The 16,202-nt window shown below is 43.1% G+C and overlaps 2 protein-coding genes across 3 annotated transcripts in view; one reads left to right on the forward strand and one right to left on the reverse strand.

Annotated features, from left to right (window-relative positions):
* The window catches only part of ODR4 (odr-4 GPCR localization factor homolog), a 76,391-nt gene extending 73,457 nt beyond the window's left edge, over positions 1-2,934 (reverse strand). The window contains exon 1 of one of the 2 annotated variants that reach the window (XM_072126735.1): positions 2,786-2,934. The gene's annotated coding sequence lies outside the window, so the exon portion shown is untranslated. Of the gene's footprint in view, positions 1-2,670 lie in introns of both variants that reach the window. The other variant, XM_072126734.1, reaches the window with a different exon arrangement.
* Positions 2,935-3,072: 138 nt separating this feature from the next.
* The window catches only part of TPR (translocated promoter region, nuclear basket protein), a 43,662-nt gene continuing 30,532 nt past the window's right edge, over positions 3,073-16,202 (forward strand). The window contains exons 1-13 of the mRNA XM_072126733.1: positions 3,073-3,345; positions 4,326-4,430; positions 6,309-6,382; positions 6,940-7,036; positions 7,748-7,851; positions 9,657-9,821; positions 9,941-10,033; positions 10,176-10,256; positions 11,412-11,499; positions 11,602-11,742; positions 12,032-12,123; positions 15,096-15,293; positions 15,378-15,485. Of these exons, the coding sequence (XP_071982834.1) occupies positions 3,195-3,345; positions 4,326-4,430; positions 6,309-6,382; positions 6,940-7,036; positions 7,748-7,851; positions 9,657-9,821; positions 9,941-10,033; positions 10,176-10,256; positions 11,412-11,499; positions 11,602-11,742; positions 12,032-12,123; positions 15,096-15,293; positions 15,378-15,485 (1,497 nt within the window). The 5' untranslated portion in view covers positions 3,073-3,194. The remainder of the gene's footprint in view (positions 3,346-4,325; positions 4,431-6,308; positions 6,383-6,939; positions 7,037-7,747; positions 7,852-9,656; positions 9,822-9,940; positions 10,034-10,175; positions 10,257-11,411; positions 11,500-11,601; positions 11,743-12,031; positions 12,124-15,095; positions 15,294-15,377; positions 15,486-16,202) is intronic.

Here is a 16,202-nt window from a genome sequence, read left to right on the forward strand (position 1 = left end):
CATTATATTTTGTCCAGCATGTTGGGGGTTAAATTGCTCACCACAGCCCCAGATAAATCTTTTGAGGGGTCCAGTTTCCGAAACGGTGACATCTTTGGGGGTTTTCTATTGTACTGTTACAGTATTTTTCGGACTATAAGGCGCACCTGATTATAAGGAGGAATGACCAGCAGGTGGCAGACCTGTGCACAGTTTAAGGCAGCTGTTGTCTGTCAGTACGGTACATCTATAAGGCGCACTGGACTATAAGGGGCACCTTTGATTTCTGAGAAAATCAAAGGATTTTTTGTGCGCCTTATAGTCCAGAAAATACGGTACTTCAGGGGCTCTTTAAGTACACTGTGGCACCCTAAAACATTTGCAGGAAAATTGCAAAAATCCAATAGTACAAACACTGTTCTGGACATCGCTGTGCTGACAGGAGCAATCACGCTATGACTGGACACTATATGGACGCTGGTCGCTGACAGGAGCAATCACGGTATCACTGGACATTATATTGACGCTGGTTACTGACAGGAGCAATCACGGTATTATTACTGGACACTATATGGACGCTGGTTACTGACAGGACCAATCATGGTATTATTGGACACTATATGGACGCTGGTCACTGACAGGAGCAATCACGGTATTATTGGACACTATACGGACGCTGGTCACTGACAGGAGCAATCACGGTATCACTGGACACTATACGGACGCTAATCACTGACAGGAGCAATCACGGTATCACTGGACACTATATGGACGCTGGTTACTGACAGGAGCAATCACGGTATTATTGGACACTATACGGACGCTGGTCACTGACAGGAGCAATCACGGTATCACTGGACATTATATTGACGCTGGTTACTGACAGGAGCAATCACGGTATCACTGGACACTATATGGACGCTGGTCACTGACAGGAGCAATCACAGTATCACTGGACATTATATTGACGCTGGTTACTGACAGGACCAATCATGGTATTATTGGACACTATATGGACGCTGGTCACTGACAGGAGCAATCACGGTATTATTGGACACTATACGGACGCTGGTCACTGACAGGAGCAATCACGGTATCACTGGACATTATATTGACGCTGGTCACTGACAGGAGCAATCACGGTATCACTGGACACTATACGGACGCAGGTCACTGACAGGAGCAATCACGGTATCACTGGACATTATATTGACGCTGGTTACTGACAGGAGCAATCACGGTATTATTGGACACTATACGGACGCTGGTCACTGACAGGAGCAATCACGGTATCACTGGACATTATATTGACGCTGGTTACTGACAGGACCAATCATGGTATTATTGGACACTATATGGACGCTGGTCACTGACAGGAGCAATCACGGTATTATTGGACAATATACGGACGCTGGTCACTGACAGGAGCAATCACGGTATCAATGGACACTATATGGACGCTGGTCACTGACAGGAGCAATCACGGTATTATTGGACACTATACGGACGCTGGTCACTGACAAGAGCAATCACAGTATCACTGGACACTATACGGATGCAGGTCACTGACAGGAGCAATCACTGAATTATTGGACACTATACGGACGCTGGTCACTGACCGGAGCAATCACGGTATCAATGGACACTATATGGACGCTGGTCACTGACAGGAGCAATCACGGTATTACTGGACACTATACGGACGCAGGTCACTGACAGGAGCAATCACGGTATTACTGGACACTAATGTAATCAATAACAGAAGAAATCTAAATGTTATTCAGTAACAGGATCAGGTCTGACAATGTAATTGGAAGAACTTGGGAGTATGAGGAGGCACACTAAGGGGTTATTCGAACTCTGTGGGGCACACTGTAACAACGCTCAGCCTCCTCTCACAGTATACAGCTATGATTGATCGGTGTGACGTCATAGCGGTCGCCGGAAAGGGAGCGCTGTGATTGGTCCCTGGACCGATGCCTGTGACACTCGGCTATCTATGACAGCCAATGTCACAGTGTTGTCACCGTGTGTTTACACACGGTGACCATTTAAATGGATGACGAAAATGCACGTCCAGGTGAATTTTCGTCATAGGTCCTGGAAGGGTTAAATACTTCTTATTCATGACAGGACGGCAATAATCACATTAAAAACCTGTGAGGTGCATCCAGAGCTCTCTTGTCATGCCTCACAGGTTTTCAGGGCACAATCACACTGCCACTCCCCGCCGTACCGTAGCACGGTGGGCACACGTCGGCGCTGGGGAGAAGGGGTGAGCGCTGGCGTATGGCGCCGCATGCTGAGAAAAGATAGGACATGTCCTATCTTTTCACGGGGTACAGAACGGTAGACACGGCAGCGCGGGGAGAGGGGCTCATCCCCGCCCCTCTCCATAGCGATGTATGGCCGCGGCGCCGTAATACGGGAAAAGATAGGACATGTCCTATTTTTTCCGGGCTACGGAGCGGTACGGTGCCGCACGTGTGCTGCACCGTACCGCTCCCGTAGGGCGCCGCAAGCCCATAGAAGTGTATGGGGGACCTATATTGGCCGCATATACGTTGGCCATATATACGTCCCCCATACTGTAGTGTGAATGCAGCCTTAAGTGTATAAAATCCTGTGAATTTTCTGTTTCATGCTTAACATCATGCCTGACGAAGAGAACTAGTATTCTCGAAAGCTCACCATCAAATATACTCAGATAGCCTCACAAAGGTATCGCCTGATTTCTTCAGTCATCTTCTGCTCTCCATTACACGGTACAAATCTACACACATCTTATTAGGATGAAGCTACTTACTGCACGACTGCCTTGCTTTACCAGTGCTGAGTGGACTTCAGCAATCAGATAGCCAATCAGCTTTGTGACAACTTCACGGCACACCACGTGTCCCTGAGCCCAAAATCCTCCTAGGTCTTACCAGTGTGTGCCATGTTTGCGAATTACATTCCGTCCAGCACTATAACCCTGGTCTACAGAAACATGGCCGCCACGCCACCCTGACAGAGGACGGCTAATGAGGAGAAGTCACTCCTAAACTACAATTACCAAGAGGCCTTGCGCTGCAGGGGAGGTCGCTGCTTTTATACGTCATGCCGTCGCTCCATAAGTGAGAGTTTCGATAAAGCGTATTATTCCCAGCAGCGCTTAGGGCATCGATCGGCGGCATTTGTGAGCCGTGTGGGCAGGAGAGTCTGCGTCTGATAACATGGCGGCTGTTCTGCAGCAAGTGCTGGAGAAGGGAGAGCTCACCAAGCTGCCCAAGGCCGTGCAGGGGAAGCTGGAGCGCTTCCTGGCCGACCAGCAGAGCGAGATCGAACAGATGAAGTGCCGGCACGAGAAGTTCCGAGTGGACTGCGGTACGCACACATGCTGGAGGCGCCTTGCGCTCTGCTACTTTCTGAACCCAGTGAGAACCGCTGCAAAGTGTGAACGGTACCCTACACATGCGGCTGTAGTATCCCTGGTTTATATGTAACAGTGCCTGCGCATGTTTCCCGTTCACACTTGCGGCATGTCTTCCTGTCCATCCTTTCTGTAACTGAAATTACTCAAAGGCTGTACAGCCCCCATAAACCTAAAGCTAACCTGTGGCCAGAAATGTAATTTTTAGCTGGTAACCGGTTCGGCTAGGTTATGTTATGCTGATTTTATAAATGCCTTTGTCAGCATTCTGAATCGTTTCTGTCCACGTTACTGAGACGCCTAAGTCTGCGGTCACGTCTCATTTTGTGGAGCAGCGTGTGCACCAGGAATGATCCCTTTGTAGATGCTGAACGTGTCCATAGACTTGTACCATCACATTTAAACTTCCCAATGCAAATCCAAAAGTAAAACAGAAAAATTGTAGTAGACTGCACTTTTTCTAAAAAGTATTTCGGTGGAGGCCATAATAACTTGCACGGCCTCCGTCCCCAGACTCTGCTAATCTACACGGTAGGTGTAACTGTCCTTATGTGAAGCCTTGTAACCTGCCCTCTGCAGCTAGGGATAAGCATGTGATATGTTCCAGTGAATAGTAACAATAGAACCATCTCAAGCTTACAGATGGTAGTAATTTCTACCTGTCTTTCGTCAATGCATATCTACCCCCAGCAGGAAGGGTCAAATGGGTTCAAAGTGTTGGTTGGACTGTAAGTCGTGACCCTGATTCAAGCTACAGATGTTATGCGGTTGGGTAAATGTATAATATTTCTGTTAGTGTAGTTATGGTGTTACAAAGTCCTGAAGTGACCCTATACTACTGGTGACAATGATGGTCTAACAGGACTGATCACTTTTCTGTCTACTACTCTTAATGCCCCTCTCTTTATTTTCATGAACTCTTGTCTCCTTTTAGACCAACAATACTTCGAAATTGAGAAGCGCCTGGCGCAAAGTCAAGAACGTCTTATATCCGAATCCCAGGATTGTCAGAGCCTAAGGGAGCAGCTCAATAAGAAATGTATGTATATGTTATTTGCTGCATGTATGTGTCTGTTTCCTTACTGTAGCTTTGCTATGTATAGAGGGTTATCCCCTTTACAACTGCCACATGGCTTTTCATATACTATTTTGTGCTTTAGTAATATCTCCTGAACACTGGCACTTTGAAACACAGTTTTGGTGTCCTATTAAACCCTTGCTGAAAACGGAGGAATTGTACGTGGGCGGACAGTGTATGGAGCGGGCTTACAGTTGTTTACTACATAATGCAGCAAACACCCTGTGTTAACACCCACAATTGATTCTAGTACTGACTGTGGGAGTTAATTCTTTATGTGCCAGCGTCACATGGGCGCCACCTCTTTGGCGGTGTTACTTGCTCCCTGTGATGTACATCTGTCGCCATAACAACCTGGCATCTTTCGTTTCTGAAGGTCTGTTGAGAGCATATAAAAAATCCCCACATATTGGTAATTTGTAGTGTGGCAGTATATGGTAGGATCGATCAGACACCCCAGGGAAAAAGTACCCTAGAGGTCTGCAAAATAGTAAAAAAAGAATAAACCCTCAAAGGGCTATTCCCACAAAAACCAGTTTCTTATATGTGCTCATTATAACAAAATAAGTCTCTATTTCATTGTTATTAACAAAAATGCAGTATTTCACAAATATAATCCAACCTGTCTCTATTAGCCCTGATGTACACTATTTCGGTTGCCCCTAGACGTGACCCTGTAATTCTCACTTGGATTCCTGTGTGTCAGCTGTGCTTGCTGAGTTTGGCAAAAAAAAAGGTCCATTTTTGATTTTGGGCGCTTTGGGCATTTTCAGATGTGGCGGTATCTAATGTTTTTGATTTTTACTGTTTATTTATTTTTAGATCAGTTCTAGGGAAAGGGGTTATATGAATTTTTAGGTTTTTATATTTTTTACTTTTTACAATTTTTATTTATTTATTTTTTTTATATAGATTCCCTACGGTACTTTTACACTAGGTTGTCTGATCGATCCTATCATATACTGCCATACTACAGTATGGCAGTATATGGGGATTTTCCTCCTTTCCTCTTCGGAAGACTCGAGGCTGTCATGGGAACGGACTTCTGCTCCCCGATGACGTCATGCATGGGCGCCTCCATGTATTTGAAGCCGACGGCAGCTTCACCGGCGACTATCTGCGGGAAAACTCCTGCGATTTGTGCTAGCACCTATTACGGGTGATACCGCTAAGTCTTTGCATGCAACAAAGACTTACCGGCTATGGAGAGGGCTCAGCCCTCTCCATGCACCGGGTCTCGACGCGCCAAATGAATCCGGTTAAGTTTTGCCTAGAAACACAGGGACACTGCCTTTTTTTACCAGTATCTTTTCCTATAATAATAACTTTTCAACACTTTTTAACATAAACTTGGCGATCCTGATCCATCTCCTCGATGTTGGTGACGTCAGAAAAGCAGAAAGCACTGCTGTTTGTGAATATTTAAAAAAAAAAAAATAATAATAATATAAAGGGGCATTTCAGTTTACTGTTGATGACATATACTTAGAAGATTCCACAGCCCCAATGATCTATACACTGATGTGGACTAAGGTAATTCATGCCCATTTCTGTTCAAGTAAATGTGTATCAATTTACAGAACTCTTCCAGGCCACCACAACCGTGTACAGATCTTCTATACTAAGAACAGCGAGCATTCCCATCAACACCCAGCCGTGTTCACATGCGACAAAATTCTCTGCGCTCACGATATTGTCAGCTTTAATAGGATGTGCAACATCTGTAAATAATTCAGACTACACTGTCTACGCTATACAGGAAATAATTTGAATTGAATTCACTTTTATTATGATCACTATGTATTTAGATGCTACGCACCCAAACTTTTGTTATTGCAGGTGAAGAACAAAATGAATTGAATGAGAAAGTTAAAGATCTTGAAACCTCCAATGTCCGCCTTGTGGCCTTACAGGTTGGTTTAGCAATTTTCACTTATTCAGAACTGCAGCAGATGTTGCTGGACATAACCTTTAAAGTAAAGTCAATCTGAGACCAATGCTATTCATTGCATATTTAGTCCCAACTTTCCTCTGATGGCAGATATCTAAGGGGGGGTGGGAGCAGTTTAAAACATTTCTGGAACAACCTGCCTCCTGTGATACCCTTGAAGGGGGCTTTTAATGAATCTTATTTAAAAAAAAAAAAAAACATGAGGGGCCACAGCAGGTGAAGCAAAAAAAAAAAAAAAAAAAAAAATTGTATACTGACCCTGGGGAAAATAACATTTTCAAGAAGCGGATCTTAACATTTTAATCTAGCAATTTAATGTAACAGACCATCCTCAGCAGTTACTTCATCCTGTTTTGTTAAATAATTAGACCCATTTGTATGTATATTAAACAAATGGCAAAAACTTGATTTGCACTCCAGTATTTTTAGTAACGTGTTCTTGATTGAAGTGTTGATAATCTTCTATCATGTAAATCCATTATTTTTTGGAATGCCATTTTTCCATTTGCATATTTCCAGAGTCAGTTAACAAGAGCCAAAGATGCTGTTGAAGCGGAGAAGAGAGAACTAGTGCGCACTAATGAGCGCCGAACGCAAGAGCTGGAACATATTAATGGTGAGGAAATTAAATGATTTGTCTTCTGCAATGGATTATTGAAAAAATTGTGTCAGTGCAATTTGTTTCTTGCAAAAGAGTGGTACGAGGATGTGTGTGAAAAATGCATGTCTGAAGAAAGACATTGGATGTTAACCCATTATATTCAATGATTGCTGTGTGGATCACAAATGATAAATGATGAAGCTCATATGAAAAGGCACACGATAAAGCCCAACTTGCTGATCAGTAGGGGTTTTGGTGATGGGACCCCAATAGATCACGAGAACGATGTGCTCCCGTTTCACCCTAAGATGCCCTGAGCTGCTGGTCACACATGTGGGGGCTGACCCATTTCTCTACATGGAGCTGACTGAGAGAGCCTAGTGTTGCCACTTGCTCTTGTCATCTCGTGGTGTGACTGGACTACATCGGACCCCTATTCTAGTTATCTGTTGGGGTCACATCACTGAAAACCCCACCGATCAGCAAGACGTGCACTATCCTATGAATAGGGCCTATGATGGGACAACCCCTTTAAACCATGCAGGTTACAGACCTAGTTATAAAACGGTCACAAATTCCTGTGCTATCTATTGATATGTTCCACAGGGGAACCCTTATGATAATATAGTTCAACATTAAGAAATGCCATTAATTTAACTATTATATGTCTAAGCACCTCTTACATGGAAACTTTCCCAAAAGAATTTGTTTTTCTTCTTCTTTCAGATGACATAAAACGTCTTAATGAAAAACTGAAAGATGCCAGTGCTGCAAAGGTTGATCTACAGTTAAAACTAGATGAATTGCAGTCCTCTGAAGTGTCTATCAGAGTAAGTTTTGGAATACTGACCTTGATCTTTATATGCAGAGTAAGGCACTGAAGTTATTTAACCTCTACAAGACCTTTTTACCCTCTACTTTAACAAGCTAACTTTTTTGGGTGTAATCCCAGACAGAACTTTTTTGGTCTCTGTGACAATTGGATTGTAAAAATGTTGGGTTGTCATAAGAATCAATATCAAGGGGTGGTGGGAACGTGGCACCAAGTAACTAAATATAAGGAGCTACACACATGGAAAAGCAACCAATTAGAAAATACACAAGAACATGTGTGTAATAGCCAAAATGAGTAATCTTTATTAACAAATGAAACAATATATACAAAAACGACACACAGGTCGGACACAAATGATTAAAAACATCTAAAAGGGGAGGGGGATACAGCCCAGCTGTACCCCTCACACAAGTATGGACAGAGGGGGGACAGTGGCACCTGATAATGCCAACAAACTCACCCCAAGGCAACCCTGCTCAAGGCACTGTCAGGAACCCATGCAAGTGCAATGGATAATGTGAATACTACACAAAAAGCAGCTGGTAAGTAATGGCTATGCTGGGCACTCAGATAACAAGCAACCTGTCAGACTGGATGAAGCGTGCAACAAATCGGCACAAGATAAGAGCCTGTTAATGAATGTCCAGGAATAATCTGCACCCCTAACATGCATAAGAGATGAAACTCTGCATAAACACCCAAGCAGAGGGAGCGAATAGCTCCTAACAATGAATACGCTGCTGTGAAAATGATAAGTTACCATCAGGTCCGGACAGTGAAGGGAGAGACAGGGTCGGAAAAGGACGCCTCACGCGTATCGCCTCGGATTGCGGCTTCCTCACAATCAATATTAACACTAAAGCTTCATTACAGACACATCTGATAACTGTTACAGCTGTTTATTGTAGCCTAGGACTAAAGTACAATAAATTACCAATATCCAGAGGTCCGTTTGTAACTTGGGGTCGTATGTAAGTCGAGTGTTCTTAAGTAGGGGACCGCCTGTATATTTGTTTGGCAGTTGTGACTGGGATTATGAATGGCAACTTTTTTTTTTTTTTTGTTTCGTGCTTACTTTGGTTTTCTCAATATTGAAACTTTTACCCTATTCTATGGATACAGACTAGGTCTCTGTTGGGGTCCTATTTCTTTCTATGGGGCATCGGGGAAAGCCACAGTAAGAAATTGAGTAGAATCGGCTCTACTCTACTCCCATTGTGCGTTTGTAAAAAGCTCCAGCACTTCAAGACTTGGGTTTCCAGTAAAATTTGGCAAGAGTAAATACTATGTGCGGGGGGCGCAATATTGATGAATTGTGGTGCACTTAATGAATCTGACACCCCCCTCACTGCTCTGTGTGCCTTTTTTTTTTTTTTTTTTCTTCCTGCATTCTGCAGAATTGTGGCACATGTCTCCGACTAAGCACTAAAAAGCGCCTTTTGGTGACTGACACCATGCAGCCGCGACACACAACTGGAGCAGACCCTCTAAGCTGCAAGCAGTTTACACATTGTTAAAACCGTTTAAAATAAAGAACTTACACAAGCACTTTAATAAATGTGGGCCATATGTTTTTTTTGTGGTTCAGTTTTTGTTGAATATTCTACTATAACAATTTAATTGGAAACCCAATTCTGTCAGTGCTGTAGCTTTTTACAAGTTTGTGTTTGACTGCCCATGCTGTGCAACGACCAAATTTTCCACAGGTGTCTGGACTTTTGCTCATTGTGCATTTGCCTAATACAGTGCGGCAGATTGAGTAGTGTTCTCATCTCATCATCCTTTTATCCTTTTCATTAGTATCGGGAGAAGCGTTTGGAACAAGAAAAGGAGCTTCTGCAAACCCAAAACGACTGGCTGAATAATGAATTGCGATCAAAAACTGATGAACTTTTATCTGTTCAAAGACTGAAAGGAAATGAAATTTTAGAACTAAAAGGATCACTGGAAACCAAAAAAGATGAGGTGACTGTCATGTTATTGTTACAGGGGAATTTGATTTTGAAGGGTCTTTCTTTACCCTTGTTCATGTCTTGCAATATTTTTTTTTTTAGCAGTTGAAATGTTTGTCTTTACCTTGCTAGGTCACTCGCCTAGACGAACAGGTGAAAAGTCTGAAAGCAAGCAATGAAAATCTCCAAAAACAAGCTGAAGATCTAATGAATAAACTAAAAGAGGCAAGTAGAAGTTAGCATAGATGACCTTTGTTACATAGAGGGCTTTGCCTAATGGATGAAGTCTATATTGAATTATTGGTTGAACTTTTAATTTCCAAAATTGTAACACATATATTTTAAGCTTTATATTTTCTATTTACAGGCAAAAGAACAGCAGACAAGTGTAGAAGAAAAATTTCATAATGAACTTAAAGCAAATATTAAACTCTGCAACCTCTACAAGGTAAAACATCCCTGTGCTATCTAACAAATATTCATATATCTGCGAGTTTCTGTACAAATCCCTTTCTATTTACTGTGAGGTACAGAATGCATTTTGAGACGCGAACCTACTGTGATAACATGCCGAGATAACATTACGTTTCCATGAAATATCTCCCGCCACCTGCATACAGCAGTATTTTAGTATATAGAATACCACAGATCAGACCCCCTAGGGCAGTGATGTTGAACCTTTTAGAGCCCAAACTACAACCAAGACCCACTTATTTATCGCAAAGTGCCAGCACAGAAATTTAATTTGTGGTTTATACTCCCTGCTGTCACAGCTTTCATTCATATCAGCACCCTGAGGAAACCAATAAAGCAGAAAATAGAAAAAAATTGGATGATCATTGTAGCTTCCCTTGGGGTCCCATAAACGGGAAGAATTGTCAGAACCGGAGCAGGACCTACAATGTGTTAATGGGACCAGGAGTCCCACCGTCTCATTTGCATAATTTGTAAAGCCATTTTTCTTAACAAGGGCATAAGAAGCTTAAAGAATAGATACTGTCAGAGGGGCACACATCAGTATGTCAGTGTGCTTGGCTTACAATCCTTCATCCTGGTGGTAGATGTTCTTGAATCTTTAATTGTGTTATTATGTAAATGTACCAAAGAGGCTTCTGGGGTGTGGAGTAGTCGGAGCTGAGGTTACATGGCAAAAGACTACTCCATGCCCCAGTAGCCACCTTTATTCTCCTACCTGGGCATCTTGAGCATGCAGCTTCAAGGAGCCTTGCACACTCGACCATGAAGCCAGAGTTCTGTGCAGAACGCAGGCCATCGGCTTTGCGGTCTGTGTGCCGAAGCTACTGCTCGTAGATGAATGTGCGTAGTTGCATGCTGAATATGTCTGGGTAGCCGCATCAAACTGGTTTCTGGGGCGTGAAGTAGCTGCACCGTGTGGCCTAATCTCCAGCTTTTCCATGCCCCAGTAGCCTCTTTGATAAATTTACATATTAACACAAAGATTAAAATATACAGGGCACTGAAATAGGGCAATCCTTTCATACAATAGATGCACCTACCACCTATTAAGGTAGATTCATAGTGGTAGGTTTCCTTTAAAGCTCCATTAACATAGGATTAACCCCTATTACTGCATGTTTTTCAGAGCGCTGCTGAGGACTCGGAGGCAAAAAATGTGGATATGACGCGGGCTGTAGAGGAATTGCATAAACTCCTGAGAGAGAGTGGCGATAGTAAGTTTGTATAATTGCTGCTATTTTTCTTCGGTGGTGGTCCATCAAAGCATTTGCTCGAACATTCCCGTTTTTATTTTTTTCCCCTTCCAATCTTCATAGATTACTCAACTCTGCAGGATCAGTTGGCAGAAATGGAAGCGGCCAAATGTCAAATTGAGAAAGATCTTGGTGAAAGAATTGGTAAACTGGAGAAAGAACTGGAGAATGCAAATGACTTGCTTTCATCTACCAAGCGAAAAGGTAGATGGGGATGGGGGGGGGGGGACCCAGTTTACGGAATGTTACTTCAGTTTCCTTGAAATCGTTGTCATAGATTGTAGACAATTGCAGCTTCATAATCAGAATGACCACACAGCCTTGTAAAACGGTTGAACTACGTTTGATTAACAAGGCCCAAACGGAAAAAACCTGTCTTCTTTGTTTGTTTATTCCTAATATTAATTTCCCCACTGTGGGACTAATAAAGGATTCTTCATCTTAAGATCAATGGCATTTTCCATTTCACTTAAAGCATCTTCTTCTCATTTAGGTGTTTTGCTGAGTGAAGAAGAATTGACTGCAATGTCCCCAACAGCTGCTGCTGTCGCAAAAGTTGTGAAACCAGGAATGAAACTGACTGAGGTAACTGGAGGTCGAATTAATGCCTGTACAAGCTTCTATGACACTTGCAGAGACTTTCCGTGTACCTGCCAGGCAATAAGGACAGCCCACTCTGCCTTACAGTTTGTGCATTACAGGCACTAAAGAGGAGACTGAGGAGCTTTGGTGTGCAGCCTGCGACAGTCCCTGAGAATAGTGTGGTCATGAGGCCTGGGCCAAAGGATGTATACAAAATGTAATCCATATTCAGTTACAAACCTGCAGTTGATGCAGAGTTCTGCTGCAAGTTTTAAAACTGAATCTTGTTAATTATTGTTCAGTGATTCAGACCAGTCTGTCCCTGACTTTGGCCTCAATGCCCACAACCAAGCCAATTGTCAACTATGAGAAACTGATGTTAACATCCGTTTCTCTTAATCTATCTGTTTGTCTGGCAGCCGGTTTTCAGTGATTCTCATGAATTATATTTGTGGTGTTCAGTAAAAAAAAAAAACACTTAATGGATCTAACAGTTCCTTAAAATAGCCTTAAAGGGCACCTACCACCACAAATCTACCTATAAAGGTAGATTGGGTGGTAGGTGGATCAATGGGACGTGAGGAGAGCCCTTTTAAGGGCTAATCCTCACGTCCCTGCACTTTTTTAATAACTTTAATTTGGTATTTATTCAAATTTACTTATGCGGCTACCGGGGCGTGGAGTAGCCGCATATGAGATTACATGAGGCGGCTACTCCACGCCCCGGTAGCCATTTTACCCCTCCTACTCACCCATCTTCGGCGCGCAGCTCCGCGTAGCTGCGCGCCCTCGTCCGGCGATCCTGCCGTCTGCGCATGCGCAGAAGAGCAGGCCCGCGCCTGCGCGGTCACAACTCCGAAACCGGCGCGGGCCTGCTCTTCTGCGCATGCGCAGACGGCAGGATCGCCGGACAAGGGCGCGCAGCTACACGGAGCTGCGCGCCGAAGATGGGTGAGTAGGAGTGGTAAAATGGCTACCGGGGCGTGGAGTAGCCGCCTCGTGTAATCTCATATGCGGCTACTCCACGCCCCGGTAGCCGCATAAGTAAATTTGAATAAATACCAAATTAAAGTTATTAAAAAAGTGCAGGGACGTGAGGATTAGCCCTTAAAAGGGCTCTCCTCACGTCCCATTGATCCACCTACCACCCAATCTACCTTTATAGGTAGATTTGTGGTGGTAGGTTCCCTTTAAACACTTATCTATTATGGCATCAGTGTGCCATACTTTAAAAAAAAAAAAAAAAAAAAAAAAGGTTGGCACTTGGCCAATGCCTAAACCACCTATATTAGAAGTCACTACTTGCTCCAAGGGCCCAAACCATCTCGGAGGGTCCCATGGCAACCCAAACAACCCACCAAATTTTATACTGAGAAAGATCTTTACCCGTGAAATCCTCGTACTTCTGTTTCTGCTCTCAAGATGCTTGCACGCAAGCCATTTCATGATTTTAATGGCCCTCCAAAGTTCCTTAAACAGCAGATTGCATTCATGATGAAGCTTGATTCTAGTACCATATATAGGAAGTGAATTCCAGATGTGTAGGGGCTATAATATTCATACAGACCAGGGGCCAGTCTTAATCCACACCTGTCTTGTACAACTAGAAATGCTTTGCCAGAAAAAAAATTGTCTGATCTCTCAGGGTGTATTCATTCATGGCGTTAACATTGCATTTTGAAAAGCAATGCAACAAATCTCCTCAGCTGTATTGCTTTTCAAAAAAGCATGTGTTAACACCACTAGTGAATGCACCCTGCCGGTGATGCCACACATGGCGTTTTTGGTCAGTTTTTAAGCATGTATTTATAGTCTGTTTAAAAATTCATCAGTTTTTCAAAACTCATCTGTTTTGGACAGTTTTCCATGTGTTTGGCTTCTTACATCCAGTGGGGGTGGTAGGATGCGTTTATAAACGGACTGAAAATGCATGCTTAATAACGGACCAAAAACTCCATGTGTGGCATCACCCGAAGGGTGACGTATTATCACCTTTCCTATAGTACCCAAAACATATACCGTATAAGCCGACCCGAGTGTAAGCCGAGGCCCCTAATTTTACCACAAAAAACTGGGAAAACTTATTGACTCGAGTATAAGCCGAGGGTGGGAAATGCATTGGTCACAGCCCCTGCCCCTGTGTATGTAGCTTTGCCAGCCCCTGCCCCTGTGTATGTAGCTTTGCCAGCCCCTGCCCCTGTGTATGTAGCTTTGCCAGCCCCTGCCCCTGTGTATGTAGCTTTGCCAGCCCCTGCCCCTGTGTATGTAGCTTTGCCAGCCCCTGCCCCTGTGTATGTAGCTTTGCCAGCCCCTGCCCCTGTGTATGTAGCCTTGCCAGCCGTGCAGCACAACAATACCGGAATGGATTGCACAGAAGATCTACGGGTGCTACGAGTTTTGATTTATTTATTTTTTTTGACTCGAGTATAAGCCGAGTTTGGGTTTTTCAGCACATTTTTTGTGCTGAAAAACTAGGCTTATACTCAAGTATATAAGGTAATCAAATTCCATGTTTCCAAGCAGTGAATTAATTTCTCACACACACGGCTGATTCTCACGTCAGAAGGAAACACTCCACATACACCCGACTATAAATCCCTGTCGGAAACCCACCAGTCTAACACAGACGTCTGTACAAACCACTGCCTGTGTGTGAGATTCAGTCTGTCGTGCATAAGAAATGTTTTCTACTGCTTAATACTTTAAACTTTTTAGGAGCTAATGATTGAGAAAATGCCTTGGCATCCACCATATCTTGTAAACTGTGGAGCCCTATCTTGATAGTGGCACTTCTGCAGCCCATATGGAAACGCCATACCCTGCTTGGGGTCTGTAGATTAACACCTTATGTGGTAAATACAGCATAAATGACATTTTGCATTGTTCCCCTTTATTGTAGTAGGTTTCTTTTTGTGCCAGTGTTTTTCAATTGGAATATCATTGAAATTGTGAGTTTTGTTTTGTGTTTTTTTTAGCTCTATAATGCTTATGTGGAAACTCAAGATCAACTATTAATAGAAAAGCAGGAAAATAAAAGAATAACAAAGTACTTGGATGATATAGTGAAAGAGGTAGAGGCTAAAGCTCCCATTCTCAAACGTCAGAGAGAAGAATATGAGAGGATGCAGAAAACTGTGTCAAGCCTGTCTTCTAAACTTGAGCAAGCTATGAAGGTATGTATATTATCAATTTAACCCCCCCCCCATTTCTCTATTTATATTTCTCTATTTATTTCTAATATTCTTTTTTACCTTCAGGAAATGCAGCGTTTCCAAAATGAAACTGATAAGGCCAACAAACTTTCCACAGTGCTTGAAAACGAAAATCAGCGGCTGGAGCTACAAGTGAAAGATCTTTCTCAACAGGTAGAGGTTTTATAACATGCTGACCATGAATTGTTGGGCCTCCCAGTTTCCCCCTAAACCCGTGCTAAAGGAATTAACCCCATAAAGGACATCTACCATCAAATAACCTGATATAGATGTTTATACTCTCCTCCTCGTCCCATCTCGAAGAGCGATAACGGTTTTTTTCATGCTTTAGGGTGCGTTCACACGTCGAGTTTACCGCATGCGTTTAAAACGCATTGGAATAGCTGAAGATAACAGCTGTTAACACTTGCGTTTACAAAACACAATAGTTAACGCATTGTTAACGTATGCACTTTATAAACGCAAGCTGTTTAATTAGGCAAATCACTCTTCAGCTGTTGAAATGCGTTTTTAAATGTATGCGGTAAACGCTACGTCTGACCATACCCTTAGAATCGCACGGTTTCCTAGTAAAATTGCATTAACTATGCAAATGCACCTCCGGCTGCTTCTGCCCTAATCTGTAATTTAATCCTGGAACCTAACCTTCTATTACTAAAACATAATTTAACAAGCTAGGTTAGGTTCCAGGATTATTAAATGACAGATTAGGGCAGAGACTGGCAGAAGGAATCTACTATCAGATCTATTTCTGATAAGTCCAACCTGTCTCGATCAGTCCTAGTTTACACAATTGCAGTTCCCCTAGACACAACCCTGTTACTTGGATTTCTTTCGCTCTCACGCTCTTGCCCTCTGTTCCCTGCACTC

The sequence above is a fragment of the Engystomops pustulosus genome, chromosome 10 (assembly GCF_040894005.1).
Source record: "Engystomops pustulosus chromosome 10, aEngPut4.maternal, whole genome shotgun sequence".
Taxonomy (NCBI): domain Eukaryota; kingdom Metazoa; phylum Chordata; class Amphibia; order Anura; family Leptodactylidae; genus Engystomops; species Engystomops pustulosus.